Source organism: Amborella trichopoda, chromosome 2 (genome assembly GCF_054954075.1).
Source record: "Amborella trichopoda isolate Santa Cruz 75 chromosome 2, AtrichopodaSantaCruz75HAP2 v2.0, whole genome shotgun sequence".
Classification (NCBI taxonomy): Eukaryota; Viridiplantae; Streptophyta; class Magnoliopsida; order Amborellales; family Amborellaceae; genus Amborella; species Amborella trichopoda.
In genome coordinates, this window is record NC_142337.1 from 23,470,715 (window position 1) to 23,490,763 (window position 20,049).

General features: G+C 36.7%; 1 protein-coding gene across 1 annotated transcript; it reads right to left on the minus strand.

Moving 5' to 3' along the window:
* Nucleotides 1-364: 364 nt before the first annotated feature.
* On the minus strand, nt 365-17,899 carry LOC18427913 (transcription factor bHLH115). Its single transcript, XM_006836955.3, has 5 exons — nt 17,711-17,899; nt 6,929-6,991; nt 2,528-2,605; nt 1,883-2,045; nt 365-895 (listed from the first exon to the last, which is right to left on the minus strand). The coding sequence occupies exons 1-5, from the start codon at nt 17,806-17,808 to the stop codon at nt 623-625; spliced, it is 675 nt and encodes a 224-aa protein (XP_006837018.1). The 5' UTR covers nt 17,809-17,899; the 3' UTR covers nt 365-622.
* Nucleotides 17,900-20,049: the final 2,150 nt, after the last annotated feature.

Sequence of the window (20,049 nt, forward strand, 5' to 3'; positions counted from 1 at the left end):
CTTTATATTAAAAGTAAATGGTTCTTTTGTACACTTTTCCTTTAAAAAACAAAAAAACAAAAAACAAAAAAAAAACCATTCGACCCTCCAAGACCAACATATATTCTTTCAATTTGGACATTTGGAACAACCTCGTAATGCAATAATAGATAAACATGAGACCTCGAGGATAGTGGAAGTGGAAGGGTGCATCACCCTTACTATCCCCATCTTCGCAGAAACCCAAATTTCCACAAAGAAACCTTAAAACTCGTAATGCCTCCTCACCTTCCGTCGTTCAAATCAGCTAACTAAAATAAAGAATTTCCACAAACTCAAACCAACCCTAGTAGATCAGAAAAAAGAACTTAAATGCACCTTCAAATGAGAAGACCATGGACTGCTTATTCCCATTTACAGATGATGATCATCGGCATTTCCATGAGCATCAAGTACTATTAATAATCTTAGTCAGCTTTCCTACATAATCCTCTAAGCCAGCCATGTCAATCTCTGAACCCCCGCAAACCAAAGGAGGGAACATTATAAATAAGCCCAAAGTCTACAAGAAAAGGATCATAGTATCGTCATCATCACCACGGTCATTGGCATTTCAAAATGAAAAATGGAACCTTAACGAGTCCTAAGCAACTGGAGGGCGGAGAACATGGTCCTGTGATGTATCAACAGCAGCAGGAGGCATCCATTGCCACATGGCCACAGTGGGTTGATACCCCATAAATGGCATCATCTTCGCACCTGCCCCAACTGCTGGGCCTTGCGGAGAGGAAAAGGCCATGGGGTGAGGAATGAAGGGAGAAGGTGGTGGTGTGTTAATGGCCTTCACTTGCTGCTCCAGTCTCTCTTTGTCAGCTTTGAGCCTCAGCTTCTCGTCACGGAGCTCGTTCTTCTCTGCCTACGGATATAAGCAAGATAAGGATTAAGGAGACAAGGCCACTCATATTGCAAAACATCACCCCAGCTTAACCACAACAAAATTGAGAAACAAAAACCGAAGAGACCAGCGAGAAATCCAAAAGAAACACCGAGTCTTAGCACTCTGGGTGAGGTCATGACAGATTGGTTTCATCAATACAAGAGATTGCAAAAAGAAAAAGATAAGCTTGTCCATATAAATGATTGCAGCTGACAATATTCGACAGTTGACAGTGAGAATAAATTGTTTGATATAGAACACAAGCGCATGTAATGTGCACCGGTCTACGAACTAGAACATGACAAGGCAAATTTGGAAATCCAAATTCCTTTATGTTAAAATAAAAAAAGAATTGTATACTATAAGACCATTTAATTAAAATACAAGGATGCCGCAATGATCCATAGCCATTATGAAATCTAAGAGCTTGGATTGTGTCATAAAGTTTAAAAAACTCTTTATGAACTTTGACCCTAGTTAATAAGACACCCCAGAAGCCCAATTTCACAACCAAAAGCCAAGGTTAATTTTTAACATTGTGCCAAAAGTAAATCATCTTATTGTATACCTTTCTACAGGGGAAAAAAAAAACCAAAAGTGAAACCACATGCCCTTTATTTTCACAGGTACGGAGCCCTTAACTTTCAGCGAGACAAGATATGTTTTAATTTAGTAACAATTAAAGTCCCATAGGATTTCCCTGGTTTTGACAATACACCCCATTGTCATTGGCAGAATACGAGAGAACTTCAATCATGATGAAACTTGAAAGTACCAATGTTGTTAGGTCCTAACCATCATAAATGAGTAAATTGACAAGATTTTCCCATTTTTGACCAGCAATAAGTCTAATTATATATTTAACACAAAGGATTCCAATTAAACCAGATTATTCTTTATAAAAGACCTTCCGCAAAAAAATTACCAGGAATAGGCCGATAACCACAAACAAGAGGGCAAGCATACCTTCAGATCCTTGATCTTTTCTTGAAGCTCATCATTTGCTTCTTTGAGCTTCCTTGCTTCACTTTGCAACTGATTCAGAACTCGGATGGCATCACTCAGGATGGTCGCTTTGTCAGTTTTAGGGGGCCTTCCCGGCTCCAGAATGGCACCTAATTCCAAGAACCTGCCAGCACCCTGATATCAATGTCGCATCGGGCAAAATATAAATGACAAAAAACTAGACAACATTCCAAGGTCAACCGTAAATGTGGCCATGGATTCACAAAAATTACTGCAGAGCATAAAGCATCCCACATAAATGTTTATTCAAAGTGAATATTTTTTTTTTATTTTCTTATTATATGTCCTTTTCCATGTTTTATAATACTGTACAAATAAATTCATACTCCATCTACATTGATATGTATGGAATATATAGCAGACTACGAATAGTATACCATATGCATGTCACCTGTTGTCTCCACCATCCGTTCTCAATGAAGGACTATGGACATGAACCGCTCCTTCACTTAGTAGACAATGGTAGAGGAACAGTACATCCCCACCACAGTTATTAAGAACAGGTAGAGGAGAGTTAATATGGAAAAGAAAGAGTATGCTTATTGTTACAGGGTAAGTAACAGCAAAAGAAAGAAGAGAGTATGCCTGTCATTCAACCGATCCCTTCGCATTTTCTCACGGCATGCCTTAGATCCAGAGCCACTGCAGGGTTCAGATCGGGGTCTGGAACGTGACATACAAATAAATAAGATGCAGTAATCAAAGAGAAACACAAGCAAATATACTTTAAGCAAATATTCTTCACTTTAGCTACCAGGATCATCCAACATGGAAGATAATCCACTCCAAGAACACAGTCCCATGTTCCCAGAGCTGGATCGCAGTCCCATGTTGGGGGACTGCAATCCCAATTCCTTTGGATCGCCCCACCTATCTTTAGTATATTTTCCAAAAGGTGAAAGAAAATAAATACTTAAATCTGATCCTTCCAAAATTACACCTAATGAAATGATGATGGGTCCCAAATTTAGCAGCTTTGATCAGCTATAGATAAGTAAGGATTTCGGAAAAGTCATCTCCCCAAAAACACATCTACACGCAAGAATAATAAACATTCCCATCTTTTCTGGATATAGCATACAACATAATTGCCCCCTATCCCCTCAAATCTCCTAATTCCTAGCCAAAAATGTCAGCTACAAATAAATTAATCACAAAAATACAGGCAAATAACCTTTAGTTCAGAACCCAAAAATTTACATATTGTTTTCAAGAAAAAGATCCTATAAGCCAACATGCTTATATAATGGCATATATGCCTGTTTGAGCTAGAAGGTTTTGTTTAACCCCAAATTTTAATCACACGCTCCTCTCATCCTAGCAATAAAAATAAAAAAATACATAGGAAAAAATACACAAAGTCCAAAGTGGGTCTACCATTTTTGGTGAATGAAGGCCTTGGCCAACTAGGTGTTTAAGAACTCAAGACAGATTTTTCTTTTTTGAAATTGCTCATTCACTGAATCAAATATGTTATGCAAACTTTTCCTAAAAAACTCGCTCAAGCTGGGTATTTTAGCCAACGGGGTTTTACTGTAGCATAAACCAGTTGGCATACAAAATCTTTTTCCAGTTTCTTTTTGAATGTTAAACTATGGACCTGTGAAATAGTTTTCTAATGGGTTCACAAAAAAAATTATTAGAGTATCGTATTTATTTACTTATTTATTTATCTGTACATACATTATTACACATTCGTTTATGATAATACTCACTTATATGAATCAGTGTTAAAAGAGGTGCCCCCCATCGGTGCCTAGGCAAGCCAAGGCCCTAAGCACATTGCCCAGAGGTAGGTGGTGGAGATGCCTCTAGGCACCAGCCTAGGCGGCACCTTGCCCGCCTAGTGCCTTGGACAAGGCGAGCAAATTTGGCCCACTCCTTTCTTTCCTACATTTATCATCATCGTCACCGAGCCTCATCCCAACTATATTGAATAGGCTACATGAATTTTGTTCTGCCATTCCGCTCTATCAAGGGTCAAACCATAAGTTATTGTATCTTTTATTACTACTTCCATCCAAATCCTTTGGGACCTTCCGCTTGACCTTTTGAAGCCTTCCGCTTGAATCAAATAACCCCTCCTAATCAGTGTTGTTCTAGGTCAACCGCACATGACCAAACCACCTAAATTTACTTTCCCTCATTTTATTCCCTATTATAGCGGTACAATTCTATTAAATTACTATAATATATAACTATTACAGGGTATTAAATATTATTTATAGAGAGAGAGCAAGGGATGATGAGGTCTCTACTATGTAGTAGTACCATTGCATAGTACTACAACTACATATATTCCATATCCTATTCTATTGTACCAGATAGTATATATATATATATATATATATATGGGATTATCTACAAAGAGGCCATTTACATTTTGTACAAGGAGGTCACAATTAATCCAACTCGTTAGATGCCAAATTGGATGGCTTGGGGTGAGTCACGAAGTCCGAGAATGCTTTTTTGGAACTGTGTCTAATCAATGACACACTTACAACTACCCATTTTGAACTCTAAGGGACAAGAATGATCGTGACCGACTTGTACAAAAAGGAAATGGTCACTTTGTATATATATGTATATGGGTAGTGATTTCATGCAACGATTGTATAGTAATATAATGCAACAACCTTCAAAAACCATGTTAGAGCTATTTGTTTCATCCAAATTTTGAAATATACACTCTTTTTATTCTAATGAACAATCACAAAAAAGAAAAATTTGAAAACGGAATCTAGAAAGTATTTTTTTAGCCCAATTAACATACGCCGTCCATTTTGATAAGATGCTTAGATCTAGGCTTTAGAAGAATTTTTTCTTTTCCAATTTTTCTAGATGGCTTTATTATCATTAGAGGAAAAATGTTCACAGAGAAAAAAATGATTTTGAGTTTGTAAAGGCGAAGATCTTGAAATTCACCAAATGAGTGGTCTAGATTTGTTGTTGGAGGGAACTCATTCTGACCATATCTAAGGTCCAAATTGAACTTTTTTTTGGGGGGGGGGGGATTGATTATTGGGATGAAAAGAGTGTGTGTAAAATTTCAAATCATACAAATACCACAAACATGGTTTTCTAGAAGTGTGGTTGCATCATACTATGATCCAACGGTTGCATGTAATCACTGCTCTATATATATATATATATATATATATAGAGAGAGAGAGAGAGAGAGAGCAGAACGAGCAGATCTACAAACACATGAAAATCTTGAGAATAGATGATCTAAATAAAGTACTACAAAATGTACCATTTTTGGTGCTTTAAAATTTTTTTTCGTTCACATCCATACATCTCAAGGTCGAGATGATCAATTACAGGGTTTTTTATCATCAAAACAACATTTTTCAATGGATTTTTGAGGCATGCCTTTTTTCTACAGTTTAAGGTTGCAACATTTTATATATATATATATAGAAAAGTATAGAATGAGACCATTTACCTTTGGTACAAGGTTAGACATTAATCTTGACCATTGGATGTGAAATTTGGTGTCTGCAATTATTCCCTTGACCAAGCTCAAACTTCAAAAGAAATTTTCTCGAACTTTGTGACACATCCAAGCTATCAAACTTCACATCGGATGGTTGTAAGTAATTGTGACCATCTTGTATCAAAGGTAAATGGCCGCATTGTATACAATCCCTATATATATATATATATATATATATATAGTCCACTAGCTAACAGCTACAGTGTTAGCCCAACAATCTGGGCCAATCTAACGTCACGATCTCATTTTGTAATATAATTTTAATACTTTTTCTTCAAATCCAAATCATATGAAATTTTAGGTGTCCATTCTTCTCATCAAGGCGCACCTAAAAAAATAATTTGCAAAAACTAAATTGACCAAAATACCCCAAAAAAGTTTTCGGGGGTATTTTTGTCAATTTAGCTTATGCGAATTATTTTTTTAAAATATTTATTAGATTCTCTTATTTTTATAGAATAGATACTCAAAATTTTAAGAGATTTGGATTTGTTAAAAAAATTAAAATTAAAATACGAAATGCAATCGTGACCATTGAATTTGGGCCTTTGGGCTAACAGTGTAGCGTTAGCGAGTGGGCTATATATATATATATATATATAGAGAGAGAGAGAGAGAGAGAGAGAGAGAGAGAGAACAATTGTTTCATGTGGGCTGGACCGCATTTCTACAATATGCGGTCTAGAGGTATAAGGCATCCATCTTAAAGATGGACGCAAATAGGTGGTCCATCTAAAAACAATTGTAATTATCAGTCCAAATGTGTTCTTAATATAATTATTATTTCTAGTTTTCAAATTTATTTTTTTTATATTCCTGATCTCCATGTTAAAGATTATATATTCTCTAAAAAATACAATCAAATTATATTTAAAAAATATATTTATTGCCAAGCCTGCATTTCTACATCATGTGCGGGCTTGGCGGCATGCTAACCGCGTGTATATATATATATATATATACCCTACTCGGGCATGGCCGCCTCGACAGCCGCATCTGCATTTCTGAACATTGATATGAATGAGTCTTAAAACTTACTTTGCACACATATTTCTGTAAGTATGATAAATATATTAGATATGCGTCTCTAGTATATAAACCAAACAGAAGAAATATAACTTATATAATAACTGTGCATCTAAAACTAGTCCAATACATTTATAAGTAATGTTTTAGTTTCTTCCCAATTTTACACTATTTTTCATCTTTATAGAATAGGTGCCCCCAAACTAGGGAGCTTCAAGCAAGCAATTATCCCCGCTCCTACTCCAGCTTTCAACAACTATGTCCTTACCCAGCTAAAACAATGAAATCTTGAGACCAAAATTTATTCCACTAAAATCTAGAAGGCTAATCGGAACAAATAGTTGAAATTTCAGTTCTTAACTACACAATTCAATTCGCTTACAGAAGGTAGAGTCCAACCCAACTGTAACATCAAGAAAAAGAGAAAAGCCAAAAACAGACATAAAGTATGGAAGGCATACCGCTTGCGAGAGCACAAGTTTTGATTGCAGCTTGGGCCATCAAATCCGACATTGACGTCCACACTAATACACCAGCAGCAACATATTCATGAAATTTTAACAATCATTAGTGATTTTCAAATAAGATAAAAAATTTGGAATACATCAAATGCAAGCAGTTTTCATGATTGTACATTGGTAAGAGCTAATCTCAATACAGGAAGGAAAAATGAAGCCATTGCCAGCTACTAATAGGATTCGATAAAGATAAACGCAACTATAAAAAAGAAATACAAAATAAAATAAGAACAATTGTTTCATGTGGGCTGGACCACATTTGTACAATATGTGATCCAGAGGTGGTCCATCTAAAAACAATTGTAACTAACAGACCAAATGTTTTCTTAATATAATTATTATTTCTAGTTTTCCAAATTTATTTATTTTTCCATATTCATGATCTCCATGTTAAAGAATATATATTCTCCAAAAATTAGGATCAAATTATATCTAAAAATATATATTTATTGTCAAACCCGCATTTGTACATGTACGGGCTTGGCCGCATGCTAACCACGTCCATAAAATAATTGCTCTAATCATGAAGGATGTGTGAAGGAGCAAGGTAAGTGCACCATATGGTCACTCTGCCAGTTAAGCATGAAATCTGTAGCACATTAAACAGATTGCCTGGTTCTGCTTGTATAGTTAATGTGATTAGCTCCCTGAGTCCACACCTGAATTGAAATGGTTCCCCATTGGCGTTGACACAACATGAAAATACAAAAGGCAAGTGACAAGCCCATTGCCATGATCCACAGCATACTTACTGATATTCCCTTACATCAATTTTCTGGCCTCAAAAATACCGAAAGAGAAATACAAAAGCTTATGCTAAAACTCATACCAAGAAAATGCATCTTTTCATTATTTAACAACCAATATTGTGAATGGCCATGACACAAGTGGGACCCCATTTACTACAGAATCCCATAGTCCACTAGATTATAGTCTATTTATCCTGAGGAAAACTGTTTCATGCGGGCTGGACTGCATTTCTACAATATCCGGTCCAGAAGTATAAAGCATCAATCTTAAAGATGGATGCAAATAGGTGGTCCATCTAAAAACAATCGTAACTAACAGTCCAAATGTTTTCTTAATATAATCATTATTTCTGGTTTTCTATTTTTTTACTTTATTATACTCATGATCTCCATGTTAAAGATTATATATTCTCTAAAAATTAGGATCAAATTATATTTCAAAAATATATTTATTGTCAAGCCCAAATTTCTACAATCTGCGGGCTGGCCGCATAGAAACCATGTCCTTATCCTAATCATTATTGGTAAATTTGCTATTGGCTTATATTTTGAATTTATGCCTTGAAATTTATAGATATGGTTGATATTCATGACTTAAAACTTCTAGATATGCATTTTCCAATTATTTAACAAATCAACATGGTGAAAATACGCTATGCCTCAAGTGGGAATCTTCATGATGCTGGAGTATTAAGTTGGGGATTCCAAGGAAAACTTCTTCTTAGCAGAGATTGATAAAGCGAGGTTTTGTGAAATGCTTTGGAATTACAAAAGAATGGAGAGGAAGGTTTATCTTGGAGGTGAGAGGGTATGTGATGGCGAGTTCTTGATGGCCACTGGAAGAGAGTAAATAGGAACTTGTTTAGGCTTGAATTTAGTCTCTCTCACATTTTGCAAGGCCTGGTTGCCAGTTTTTAGAACACAGATTGTGTTTTTCAATTCCTTGGTGGCATCTTTTTTAAGTTTACAGCCTAGTGGAACTAAAATTCAAGTTTCAGGAAAAGTTTCATGTTTGGGGAAATAAGATATGGTTTTCATGTGCTCTCTCCCTTCTTCCCTCCCTACACACACACACAGACAAACAGTGACATGAGTAGTTGGCCACACCATTGTAGGACCTTCCCATTATTGTGTCATTTCAATGCAGGATCAAGGAAATAGCCAAATGATAGAACTTTCCATAAGGTCAACATCTGTATCTAAAAAGTATTCAGTGGCACCATTACTGATTATAGGCCTTCAAGAAAAACATACAGCTAGACTCCAACAATGTACACCCAACCGGCTTTTTTATATTGTTACTGCTTAATTGACTCATAATTCTCCTATTTTAGTGGAAAAGATATTCATGTTGTTTCTTTTGATCATTTTCTTGCCCCAACAGGAAAACACTAATAGCAGGCTTGATTAGAATCAGTGTTTAAAAACTTGAACTCGTCCTGAGTTTAACCACCAAACCAACCAAGTTGGCTCAACCGACTTGCCCAATATTAGAGAGAGAGAGAGAGAGAGAGAGATAAAGAAAAATAGATAAAATGAAAAAATCATTACCAAAAGGTTTACTCATCTAATAGGCCTGCATATAAAAAAATTCAAAATTTAAAATAAACATTTTGGAAAGAAAATGGCAAAAAAACAAAAACAGAAATAAAAATCAATTTTAGAGGTTTTCGTTTTAAAAAACAAATCCAAAAATGTTGACAGGGCTTTTGTAGATCAATATTATAGGAACGTTTTGGGACAAATTTCAACTAATTTGGTGAAACAATGAGGGAGAAAATAAAAGTTTTTTATTTTGGTTTAAAAAGAAACTCCTGAAATTTCAAATCTAGATCTATTTGAACAAGGACTTCAATCCAACAAATCATGATATAGATTTGTTCGAGGATCCAAAAAGATCATTTCGAAAAATATTTCAAAATATTTGATGCAGAATTGAAGGAAATGCCTCAATTGTCGAAATGCCTATACAATGGCATAAATTCCACATCATTTATAGAAATAGAATGCCTAGCCTTAGTCTCGGTCAATTTTCACTAAAGAAGGCTACAAGCTTGCCTTCTTGATGACTAAGAACAATTCCAATACCCAAATGCAAAGAATTACACTCTACTTGAAAAGGACTTCTCAAATTCAGAAAGTGCCAAAACAAGCACACTAGTCATCTACCATTCAACAAGTTTGAAGCTATCTTCAGCGGCCTTTGTCCACTCAAATGTACCCTTCATCTGCAATTAGTAAACGGTGCAATGATAGTGCTGAAAGTTACAATAAACTTCCTACAAAAAAGTAGTCAAACATAGAAACTCCTTACGTCTCCCACAGTTTTTGGTGTAGACCAATCCGCAATTTCTTGCACCCTGGCTTGATCAACTTTAACCCCTCGCTGAGACCATGAACCCAAGCATACCAAGCTATCTATCATAGAGGAACACTACCTGGGATCTACGAACAATTTCTCCCAACAAACTACTTCCCATACCTGTCTCAGATGGTTTAGGTGGTGCTCATTATTACTCGTTCAGTAAATAAGAACATTATCAAAATACACAATCATGATTTTGCCAATAAAAGGACAAAGCCCGTGGTTCATAGCCCTCACAAAGGTATTAGGGGCAATAGACAATCCGAACAGCATCAGCATGTGCACAAAACTTCCCAAGTCTTAAAAGTTGTTTTCCACTCGTCCCCTAGACGTATACAAATTTAATGATATCCATTTTTCAAATGAAGCCTAGGTAAGACCTTAGAACCCAACAGCATATCAAGCATATCATCCAAATAGGGAATAGGAAAGCAGCGCCTCAATATAATCTTATTAATGGCCCCACTATCCACATATATTCGCCAAGAATCATCTTTCTTTGGTGTTTACAGGGTCAATTTAAAACCTTATTCAACAAATCAGCTCAACTATCTAATTGACCATGCTCTGTCAAACTCACAGAATAATGTGGCAACTTAGGAAGAGTAACACTGGGGATCAAATCAGTGCAATGCTGAATATCTTTCATAGGAGGTAACCCATCAAGAAAATCCTTAAGTATAACCTCCTTGAACTCCTCAATCAATGGCGTAATAGAGGTAGGAATAGAATAACGACATGAATCATCCTTAGCTAACACTGCATACATGACTCCTGGCTCTTTGCTCTCCTCAAGAAACCAATTTCAAGAGATTATAACCGCTCATCCCCCCTTAAGATCAATCTGGCTATCCCGCTTTATCAGTTGCAATGTATGTTAACATCATCTTTCCAAAAAGTATACACATAATGATTTCCATGATATATAGGAAAACACCATATTGCTGTAGGCGACCCAATAGTGTATGACATGCATCGATAGGGAACATATCACACCAAACAGAACCTTCATATTTTTTTTCCAAGACTAAAATTCACCAAACAGTGAGAATTAACAAGGGTTATGGTACCTCTTTTGAGCTGAAATCTTGTATGGCTGAGGATACTTTTTGCACTTCAAATTCACCTTGTTGACCATCTCCTACAACACCATGATGCCGCAACTCCCATTGTCAATAATAATCATGCACACCTTGCCCTATGTTGTGCAACTACTGCAAAACATCCGAAACCAAGGCTCTTCCACCACCCTTGGGGCTGATAATAGCTGCCTGATTACTAGAAATCACGGTATAAATCAGTTGCACCTCCTTCGAGCTTATCATCAGGCTCCTCGTCATAGATAGGCCCCTCATTGGCATCTCTTTCCTAATTCTCATCCCCCTATAAAGATATCTTTCGACCTACAGTATATGGCACTCAAATATTGATGCCAAGGCCAGCCCCAGTCTTGGATTTGAAGAGGCTCTTTTACAGCTAGGCCTTTCTATGCTTGAGATCCATCACCGGGGGCGAGTGCGAGCCAATCGCCTCTCTTAATTTTCTATTTATAGCACCCCTTTTGAATCGAAGATGATTACAGACCAAATGAGCGATTTACATAGACCCTCTTCAACTTTGTTTCAGATTTTAGGGCTATCAGATATGCTATCTCAAGACTGAAAATTCAATGCAAAATTAACACAACGTGAAATTGAATTTTCAAGCCACTTACATGCCTTGCAATGAGCAGATCATATCTTTCGTGAATCTTGCTAGCCTTATCAATAGATAGAATCCGTCTGTGTACTCTTGCATACAACTCGTTTTGTCAAAGATGACAAAATCTCTGATATGAAGGTCTCACTATTAGCAATCCAATCCAAGAAGTCATCAGGTTGCAGTCTACTTGGAAATTTAGGCACATCGACATGAACTCTCAATCTTATACTTCTAGAGCTCTAACCAAACAATCCTCTTATGTAGGATTTATTCTCCTTGGTTATGAAACGGGTTCTTCTCCTCTGCAGAATCAGATCATTCATTGTTATGAACGATTGAACCTCGTTTAGAGCAGGTGTAGCACCCCTCAGTGCCAATTCCTCGAATCTCCTCATCAAATAGTTGAATTCTTCCGATATAGTTCTGGAACCAACAGCTTGGCCATGGCCTCCACTTCCTCCTCTAGCTACCACAGCATAAACGTATCGACCACTTTGGGAGAGATGACCTAATCTGGTGTAGGATTTATTCTCCTTGGTTATGAAACGGGTTCTTCTCTTCTGCGGAATCAGATCATTCATTGTTATGAACAATTGAACCTCATTTGGAGCAGCTGTAGCACACCTCATGTGCCAATTCCTCGAATCTCCTCATCAAATAGTTGAATTCTTCCGATAGAGTTCTGGAATCGACAGCTTGGCCATGGCCTCCACATCCTCCTCTAGCAGCCACAGCATAAACTTGCAACAAATCGAGCACTTTGGGAGAGATGACCTACTCTGGTATCAAATGATGTGCATTTGAACAAATGAAGGGAAAGACTCCAAAACTCAGATAATTTGATTGAAAATGAATGGGAAGCTAACAAGCCTAGCTTCAATGGCTCTCCTAATTTTCTAGAGTTCTCAAAGAACACTTATTCTTAAACAGTGATCAACTTTAAAAAGAAACCTAACACGACCATTATTTATAGACTTTGGATGCCCTAATCCTAATTTAAAAGTACTTAGAACTCCTAATTAAATTTAGCCAAATTTTCCCTTAAAGAAATAAACTAGGACAATATAATTTTGGAAAAAACCTGAAAAGATACCCTAACTTCACATGACCATAACACTTCATTAAGTACGATCTCATTCCGGAAATGATAAGGTAAGCTCTATAACACCAAAATTTCCCACACTGACTTTGCCTAGCAAACCAGGTTGGGAAGACCTCCAAATGTCTGAACGCCTGTATGAGTCGGCACTCATCACCACAGGGGGAGTGATCTGCAAGTAAACCACTCCTCCCCCCCACTCTCCCACCTCAAAAAACTATAAACGAAAGAAAGGCGTTATGCGGTTAATGATAGCAGATAATTCAGGGCACATGGATTCCATGGTGTCATATAAGACAAGGATGAAGCGACAAATGAAGTGTTAAGCAAGACCTCTTGCATTAAGCACTTAACATGTAACAAAGCAAAATAGGACACTTGTTGGGTTGTGGACTTGAGGAGGGGTTTTCAAAGGCCAAGGATTATTGGAGGTGGTTCCTTACGTTTCATACCATAGCCTAAAAAATATTCCCTGGTAAATTAGGGGAAATTTGACAAAATCATTCGTTTGCTATCAAAGTTTTGTATTATGGAATTCACTCGAGTACCTAGATCAACAAATGTGGTGACCAGTAGGTTAACAAGGAATAGCTAGGGGTTACGGGGTATTGCCATCTTTCGCTGCATCTGAATAAAAAACTGAAAGTCTGAAATGCCCTTTAAAATGGTCTTCATTTATAGATGGATTCCTTAAGAACCAAAAGGAACTTCAAATTGTAGTGTTCTATGGCACATTCCAAGGACGTATCCAACTTCAATGATGCATAAAGAATACTTTTTGCAAGATATGTATAAACCACACCAACTATTTCAAAGCTCCTTAAATGATGGAAGCCCAAGTTTAAGGGACATTGCCAGTTTTGTGTGTCATCCATCCAGATATCTTATATGTACAGTTAATACTTAGTGGCAAGCCGAATGAAAGGATCAACAAAGAAAGAAAATGAAAAGAAACCAAACAAATCCATCAAATATAAAACCAAAAGAATCCAAAGTGGCAAACTACTTCAGGAGAATGTGAAAGATCAAGAGACAGAAATATCAAGCATGCACTCATAAAGCAGAGTTTGGAGAAGAAAGCCTGTGACCCTTTTGAATTACAAGTTCAAGAGAAATCAATCAAAATATGATTACATCCAATAGAGAGAATAAGCCTCACATAGAAAAAGTGCATTCATAATCTAATGGAATCAGGAAGACAAACCTAGTAGTAAACCATTGTGAATTTTCTTCTGATGAAAAAAAAAAAAAGCATAGTGGATTTTCATCAGGCTAGTTTCATTTGAACGGAGTTGGGACGCTACTAACTAGCGCTAGGCAACAAGAAGATCCGCAAGTGAGATACATAAAAGAAGGTTGCGAGCAAAGTGAAATGCTGGAGAAGGGACAAAGTCGAGCATCATCGTTAGTCAGAGTAGCAGAAACACAAGCCCATTAAAGATAGTTGCGCAGCTCCTCAAATTCCCATGAATGCAAAAATATATTCCAATTCTTTTTCTTTTTTCTGTTTTTATCCTCTTTCACATTAACCATGTTAACAAGCTTTTGGTTTTATAGTGAGACACCCACTATGCAGCAAGAAGGGTCTCAATTTCGCAGGTCTCTATTGAAAACCAAGCTAACCTAACAAAAAGAAAATATGATTCTTCTTTTTCTTCATGAGGGTATGATAGGATTCAAACCCAATACCATGGATTTTGGCCATTAACTGCTAAGCCTCTTCCAAATGTTTCCCAATCATAAATTAAGAGACATTTTACGAAAGGAACATACCAAACGAAAGGTTAATATGAATGGTATCATTATTGCAGGGTGAGCAACTAGTGGAGTTGAGCCACACATGTGAAAATCTTCAAGGAGAAAATTCATCATATGCCCATTTGCTCTATAATTTGCCTATCAACAGTCCAACAATGTTTCAAAGAGTAAAGAAGGAACAGAAGAAACTATCATATGTAGCACCACATGGATACAGATTAGGTGGTCTCATCACATAACACCTGTCAGGAGTGTCTGATTTCTTATACAACATCCAAAACTTTGTTGATAAACTGAAATAGTTGTGGAAGAGGATGCTTTCAGAAAAGTACTTATTACATCCAAAGAAATATTTACTGAATGTCCCTACAGTTCCCAACCAACCTCCTAAATATTCGAAGGAATATCATCAAGACATCTCAACACTTTCAAGAAAATGGATGACACTTCCAATTAAGTAACAGTTGTACCCGTCTAAACTCTCAACAAAGCGGCAACTTCCAAGGAAGTTTTAGCAACACATCATGCTCATCTCATCAATTTTTCTAAGATCTACAAGGAAAAGGCTTAAGAGTTCCATATAGTTCTGATGAAATGTTCGACAGTTCTATAAAGTTCACTTAATTTTCTATTGACACTCTTAACGCACTGTAAGGTGCCTCGGGCACTAGGTTTTTTATGTCAATATCCATTATTCAAGGAGCAGGCATAAAAAGACAAAGGGGAGTGCTTTGAAATGCCACAATGTTAATACACTATGGCACACCGCAGACTACAAGAAAGGGAAGGGAGGACCAGGCAACATCAATATTAAGTAGATGTTTTCTAATGGCCCACATAAACAATAGATACAAGAGGCTTTGGATGGTGGTTTCAATTCCCATCAAAATCAAAGGCAAAGGCACATCATACAATGAACAAACATCTTTTTTCATGCACTACATATAGACTTAATCATCTATATGTAAGATGCACTAAAACTTGTACTGTTTTCCAAAGTCCAGAATGCATCAAGCATGTTGCAGTTGGCAACCCAAAACACCATATGCTGGAACTTAAGTAAAATATCTGTAACAAGAAAGCAAGAGAGAGAAAGAGAGAAGTGAAGTGAATAAACAGCACAACAAAATAGTACATTTAAAATTGAAGAATAAAAGAAACATGGGAGAAGTACAAAACATAAAAATAATAATATCAAAATACACTAGCAAGTATGTCCAATCAGTGAAATATGTTAAGCATCATGAAAATAACACCAAGGAAACTCTACCATCAGCATGCAGAACCCAGCATGAAACTCTTAAACACACTTGACCCTCCATGGGACCTAAGCCAGCAGTATCAACTTTCGAACCTATCCAACTGCAACAAAAGAAGAACCACATATGGCTTCCTTGTGCCCAGAGCATATATCTGGCAAACAACATGAGAAGCCTCTGTTTACTAAACCCTATGAAACCAGCAATTTTCTAGAAAACATTCCGTTGGTGACCATGTATGGCTTGGTTGTTTTGAAAGAAAGCATGTCCAAGAGTTCATGTCTCATGGTATGTCATTCCAGGCCCTTGACTAGCCCAGGCTACTAGGCTACTAAGAAGTAAATAAGAACCCACAACCAAATGTGGAAGCGCATTTCAAATAATGTGTTACAATGTATGACCAAAGCTAGGCTAGCAACAAAGTGTACTATAAATGACCATTTCAGCTCCATAAGCAAAATGCAAGATGATGAAGAGTTATAAAATCCAGGCCATGGTGAAGTAATTTGATATTAAGAGGTATCAACCAAAAATAAACATTCGCTTTCATGATATGCATTAACAAAAGAGGAGGAAGTGCTTGCATTCATGAGAACATGTATTTGTTTATTCCTTTTTCTTTTCTTTACCAAGTTGAAACCCCTCCAGTGTTTGATCCCAGTGCACTAAACTGGCTATGAAGTTGTATCCTGCATAAACTAAACTTTCACATGTCAAAGAAAAAAAGAATTTAAAAAAAATGCTCGGAATATAGTAGAGAAAACCATAAGGCCTCCCATTGAAGGCTAAAATAGTGATATACTTGATGATTACAAATAATATCTGGACTTCTCCAGAGTTGGCAAATAAATTTGTTCACTTGTCCCAGTAACAGACGTTGGAAGACAAGAGATATGACCAAGAAGAGACCATCTTATATTTAACACCATGGTCATTCAAAAACCAGTCTCACATATACTGGCCTTCAATTGGCTGAAATGAGTGCTGATAAATCTACATACAATTTGAACAGGCTTGATCCAACTCAAGGTAAGTAAGTACTTGGCAAATCAACAGCCAAGAGGGGTGAGTGCATGGCATTGGCGTATGCCTTAAGTATATGTATAATATGGTCTTAACCCAAAAAACATGAAATAACATGAGAAGGTTTTCTGAAACCATTCAGAATCAACTAACCACCGTAGAATGCAGAAAAAAGAAGATCTAAAAATTACTGTTGCAGGAATCCAACGTAGAATGGATAAATTCCTCTCTGGTGATAAAGACTGGGCATAGAATGGATGAATTCCTCTATTGTGATAAAGATGACAGTAAAACCAGAGCAACTCAAAAGCTCCACTAAATAACAATAATAAGAAATGGGGTCATTCTGATTTCCAAAATCATATAAAAAAAACCCAACTTCTCGATCTCAAAAATATTTCAACAACTAATAGTTCATTCAGTATATAGTCATATACAAAATTCAAGGAAAGAATTACTTTCTGGTATGTATCAACAAACGGGATTTACTGCATGACCAAAACACCCAAATTTGCCCACCTAAATTACCATGAAAAACAATGAGCCACTATTCAACCCCATTCTCCTCCGAGTGCCCCTCAATTCTTAACAAAACAACATAATCTCCAAGAACAAATAAAAGTTCAACAGCTCGATTAACTCAAGAGCCAAATCAAAATTCTGAAGCACTCACCGAAAGCATGAAAACCCCACAGAGGGAGGATCAATGACAAAAAAAAGAAGACACACAATTCATGTTATTAAAAAATTGGACCAAATTTAGACCATTACCTACTATTAGGCACCCCATTCGAGGCCTGAGAAATCCAGAAAGCATCGTCGACCATTATCCCATCAAAATCCCAATTAGTATTTTGAGGAGACCCCATTCTTCTCCTCCGAGTGCCCCTCAATTCTTACGGCGACAATCAAACAACAGTCAATCCTAGAGAGAGGGGTCACATTGCAAAAGATTCTCTTAGAATAGGGTCAAGCAATTTATCAGCAAAGGGAATAAATGCATGCATGCCGGGGTTCGATAGGCAGAAAAATCCGCAACAAACGAGGGAGAGGAGAGAGAGAACCCGTGTTTGTCTGTATGGAAATAGAGAGAGAGAGAAGGAAAATGGACGATTGAGAATGAACCTTTCTGTATTTTACTTCCTGGGTCAGGACGGCAATAGCATTAGGAAGCACGCGCCGTCGACTCTCGCTTGGCAGAGATGGGTCCCGCTTGTCGGCTCTCGAATCGTGGCCGTCCACATCAAATGGGGTCCTTCCCTCTCTCCTCTGCTTTTCGGGGGATGCCTAGTCGTTTTTTTTTTTTTTTTTTTGCTCGTGCGGGTTTTTGGTACGTGCCAATCACCGGTAAACATGCATGGCCAATGTTTTAAAATTTGATTTGGACAATTTTTTTTAAAGGTAACTTTCCTATGCTTCTCCTGAAATTTGATTTGGACAATTTTTTTTAAAGGTAACTTTCCTATGCTTCTCCTGCAACATAGAAGTCCTATCATTCTCTTTATCCAACCGTCTATTCCTTATCCAACCGTCCATTATGAATAGAGGGTTAAGATTGCCTCAATCACAATGTCACACCTCTACACTATTTTATTTTTAATTTTTTTCTATAAACTATTTTGACAGCAGTCTCAAAGCCTTTTGGAATTGCTTCCAATAATTATGCAGAATTATCTGCTCTGGAAGAAGGTCTAGTGCTAGCCCTTCAGCTAAAGTGTTTTCCTCTTAGATTGAAAGCTACTCAGCTTTACTTGTCAATGTTATTCATGAACATTGTCGATCTCCTTGGAAGTTACATACGATTGCTACAAATTGTAGACAACATCTTTCTAATCATGGGTGATTCATCTTCTACATTTTTCGTGAGGCCAACATGGTGGCTAACATTCTAAGAAAAGATGACGACATATTTTAAAAATATCGCACTTTTCAGAGTGTCTAATATATTGTATTTTATTTAAATGTAAAAATTAAATAGAATGGCAATGAAGATTCTAGAGTGTATAAGGGTTTATTTCTATAATTAATATTTTGGACACTTGTAAATGTTCTAGTTGGTATAAAGAAAAAAATTTAACTGTATATACTTGGTTAGATCACATAGTCCACTTTTCAAATTCCTTCTTGGCCTTTTTCGAGTTTATTTGTTTCCCTTATTTGTACTTATGCAAAAAAATTATAAAAAACTGAAAATTATTTAACAATTATTTTTTAACCATATTATCAAAATAAAATGACTCGGGCTCATTTAAAAATCATTCAAGGGGAATAGGTGCATAGACCTAGAAAATCAATTCAAGGCAATCCACCTAAGCTACTTTGTAGACCTCAGGATATATTCTTAAACTAACTCAATGAAACCCATGATCCATAATTGTATAAACAAGGTCTCATACTTGGGCTATCAAAGCCATCCACTAGGTGTTAAGAATGTAAAAATAAAACTTGTGAATTACAGCTCCCCTCAATGACAAGATCAAATCGCTTTTGAGACTGTGCACCACAATGCGAGGGTGTAGGGGATTCCTATTAGGCACATGTGCATGTCCTCCTTGAGTCCTCCTCTAGGACGTGGCTTCCCATATTGCAGGTATTGTTCACATGCAATGGTGTGATATTGTCAAGGTTATATGCCCTTGTCCTCAAAGGCCACCGACCCCATGAAAGGGTCTATCTTCCTCTTGACATCTCATTGGAATATCTCTTACCTTTGTAAGGGATGACCCAAAAGCCTCTTTGGAAACCAGCCTCCTTGATTCTAATGCCTTTGTTCCTAGATTTTTATGAGTACTACAGTTTGGGCTGCCTTAGACCGCCCAATTCTAGTGTGTCGTAGCAAGTGAACCTAACTTGCCCATGTCATTGAAAGGTGGACTATGTGATAAGCACGTTGTATATATATAAATCTGAATTTTTCTTTTCTTTCACCGGCAAGATCACTTACAATGTTCAATAAAATCACTCTTGAAATAAATAAATAAATAAATAAATAACAGTGATCACTTGCTACCACTTAAATACAACTCCTTTATTCAATAAATATAAACTTAACACATTGATTTATGGGAATAAAATAGTACAACAAAAGAAATAAAATGTAGCAAGTAAAG

Bases quoted from the DNA above. Each gene is read 5' to 3' on its own strand.
- LOC18427913 (XM_006836955.3), bottom strand. From the start codon at position 17,808: ATGGGGTCTCCTCAAAATACTAATTGGGATTTTGATGGGATAATGGTC. The intron at 2,606-6,928 runs GTATGCCTTCCA...GTCACGTTCCAG, and splicing joins AACTTGTGCTCTCGCAAGCG to ACCCCGATCTGAACCCTGCA. The intron at 2,046-2,527 runs GCATACTCTCTT...GGGTGCTGGCAG, and splicing joins AGGGATCGGTTGAATGACAG to GTTCTTGGAATTAGGTGCCA.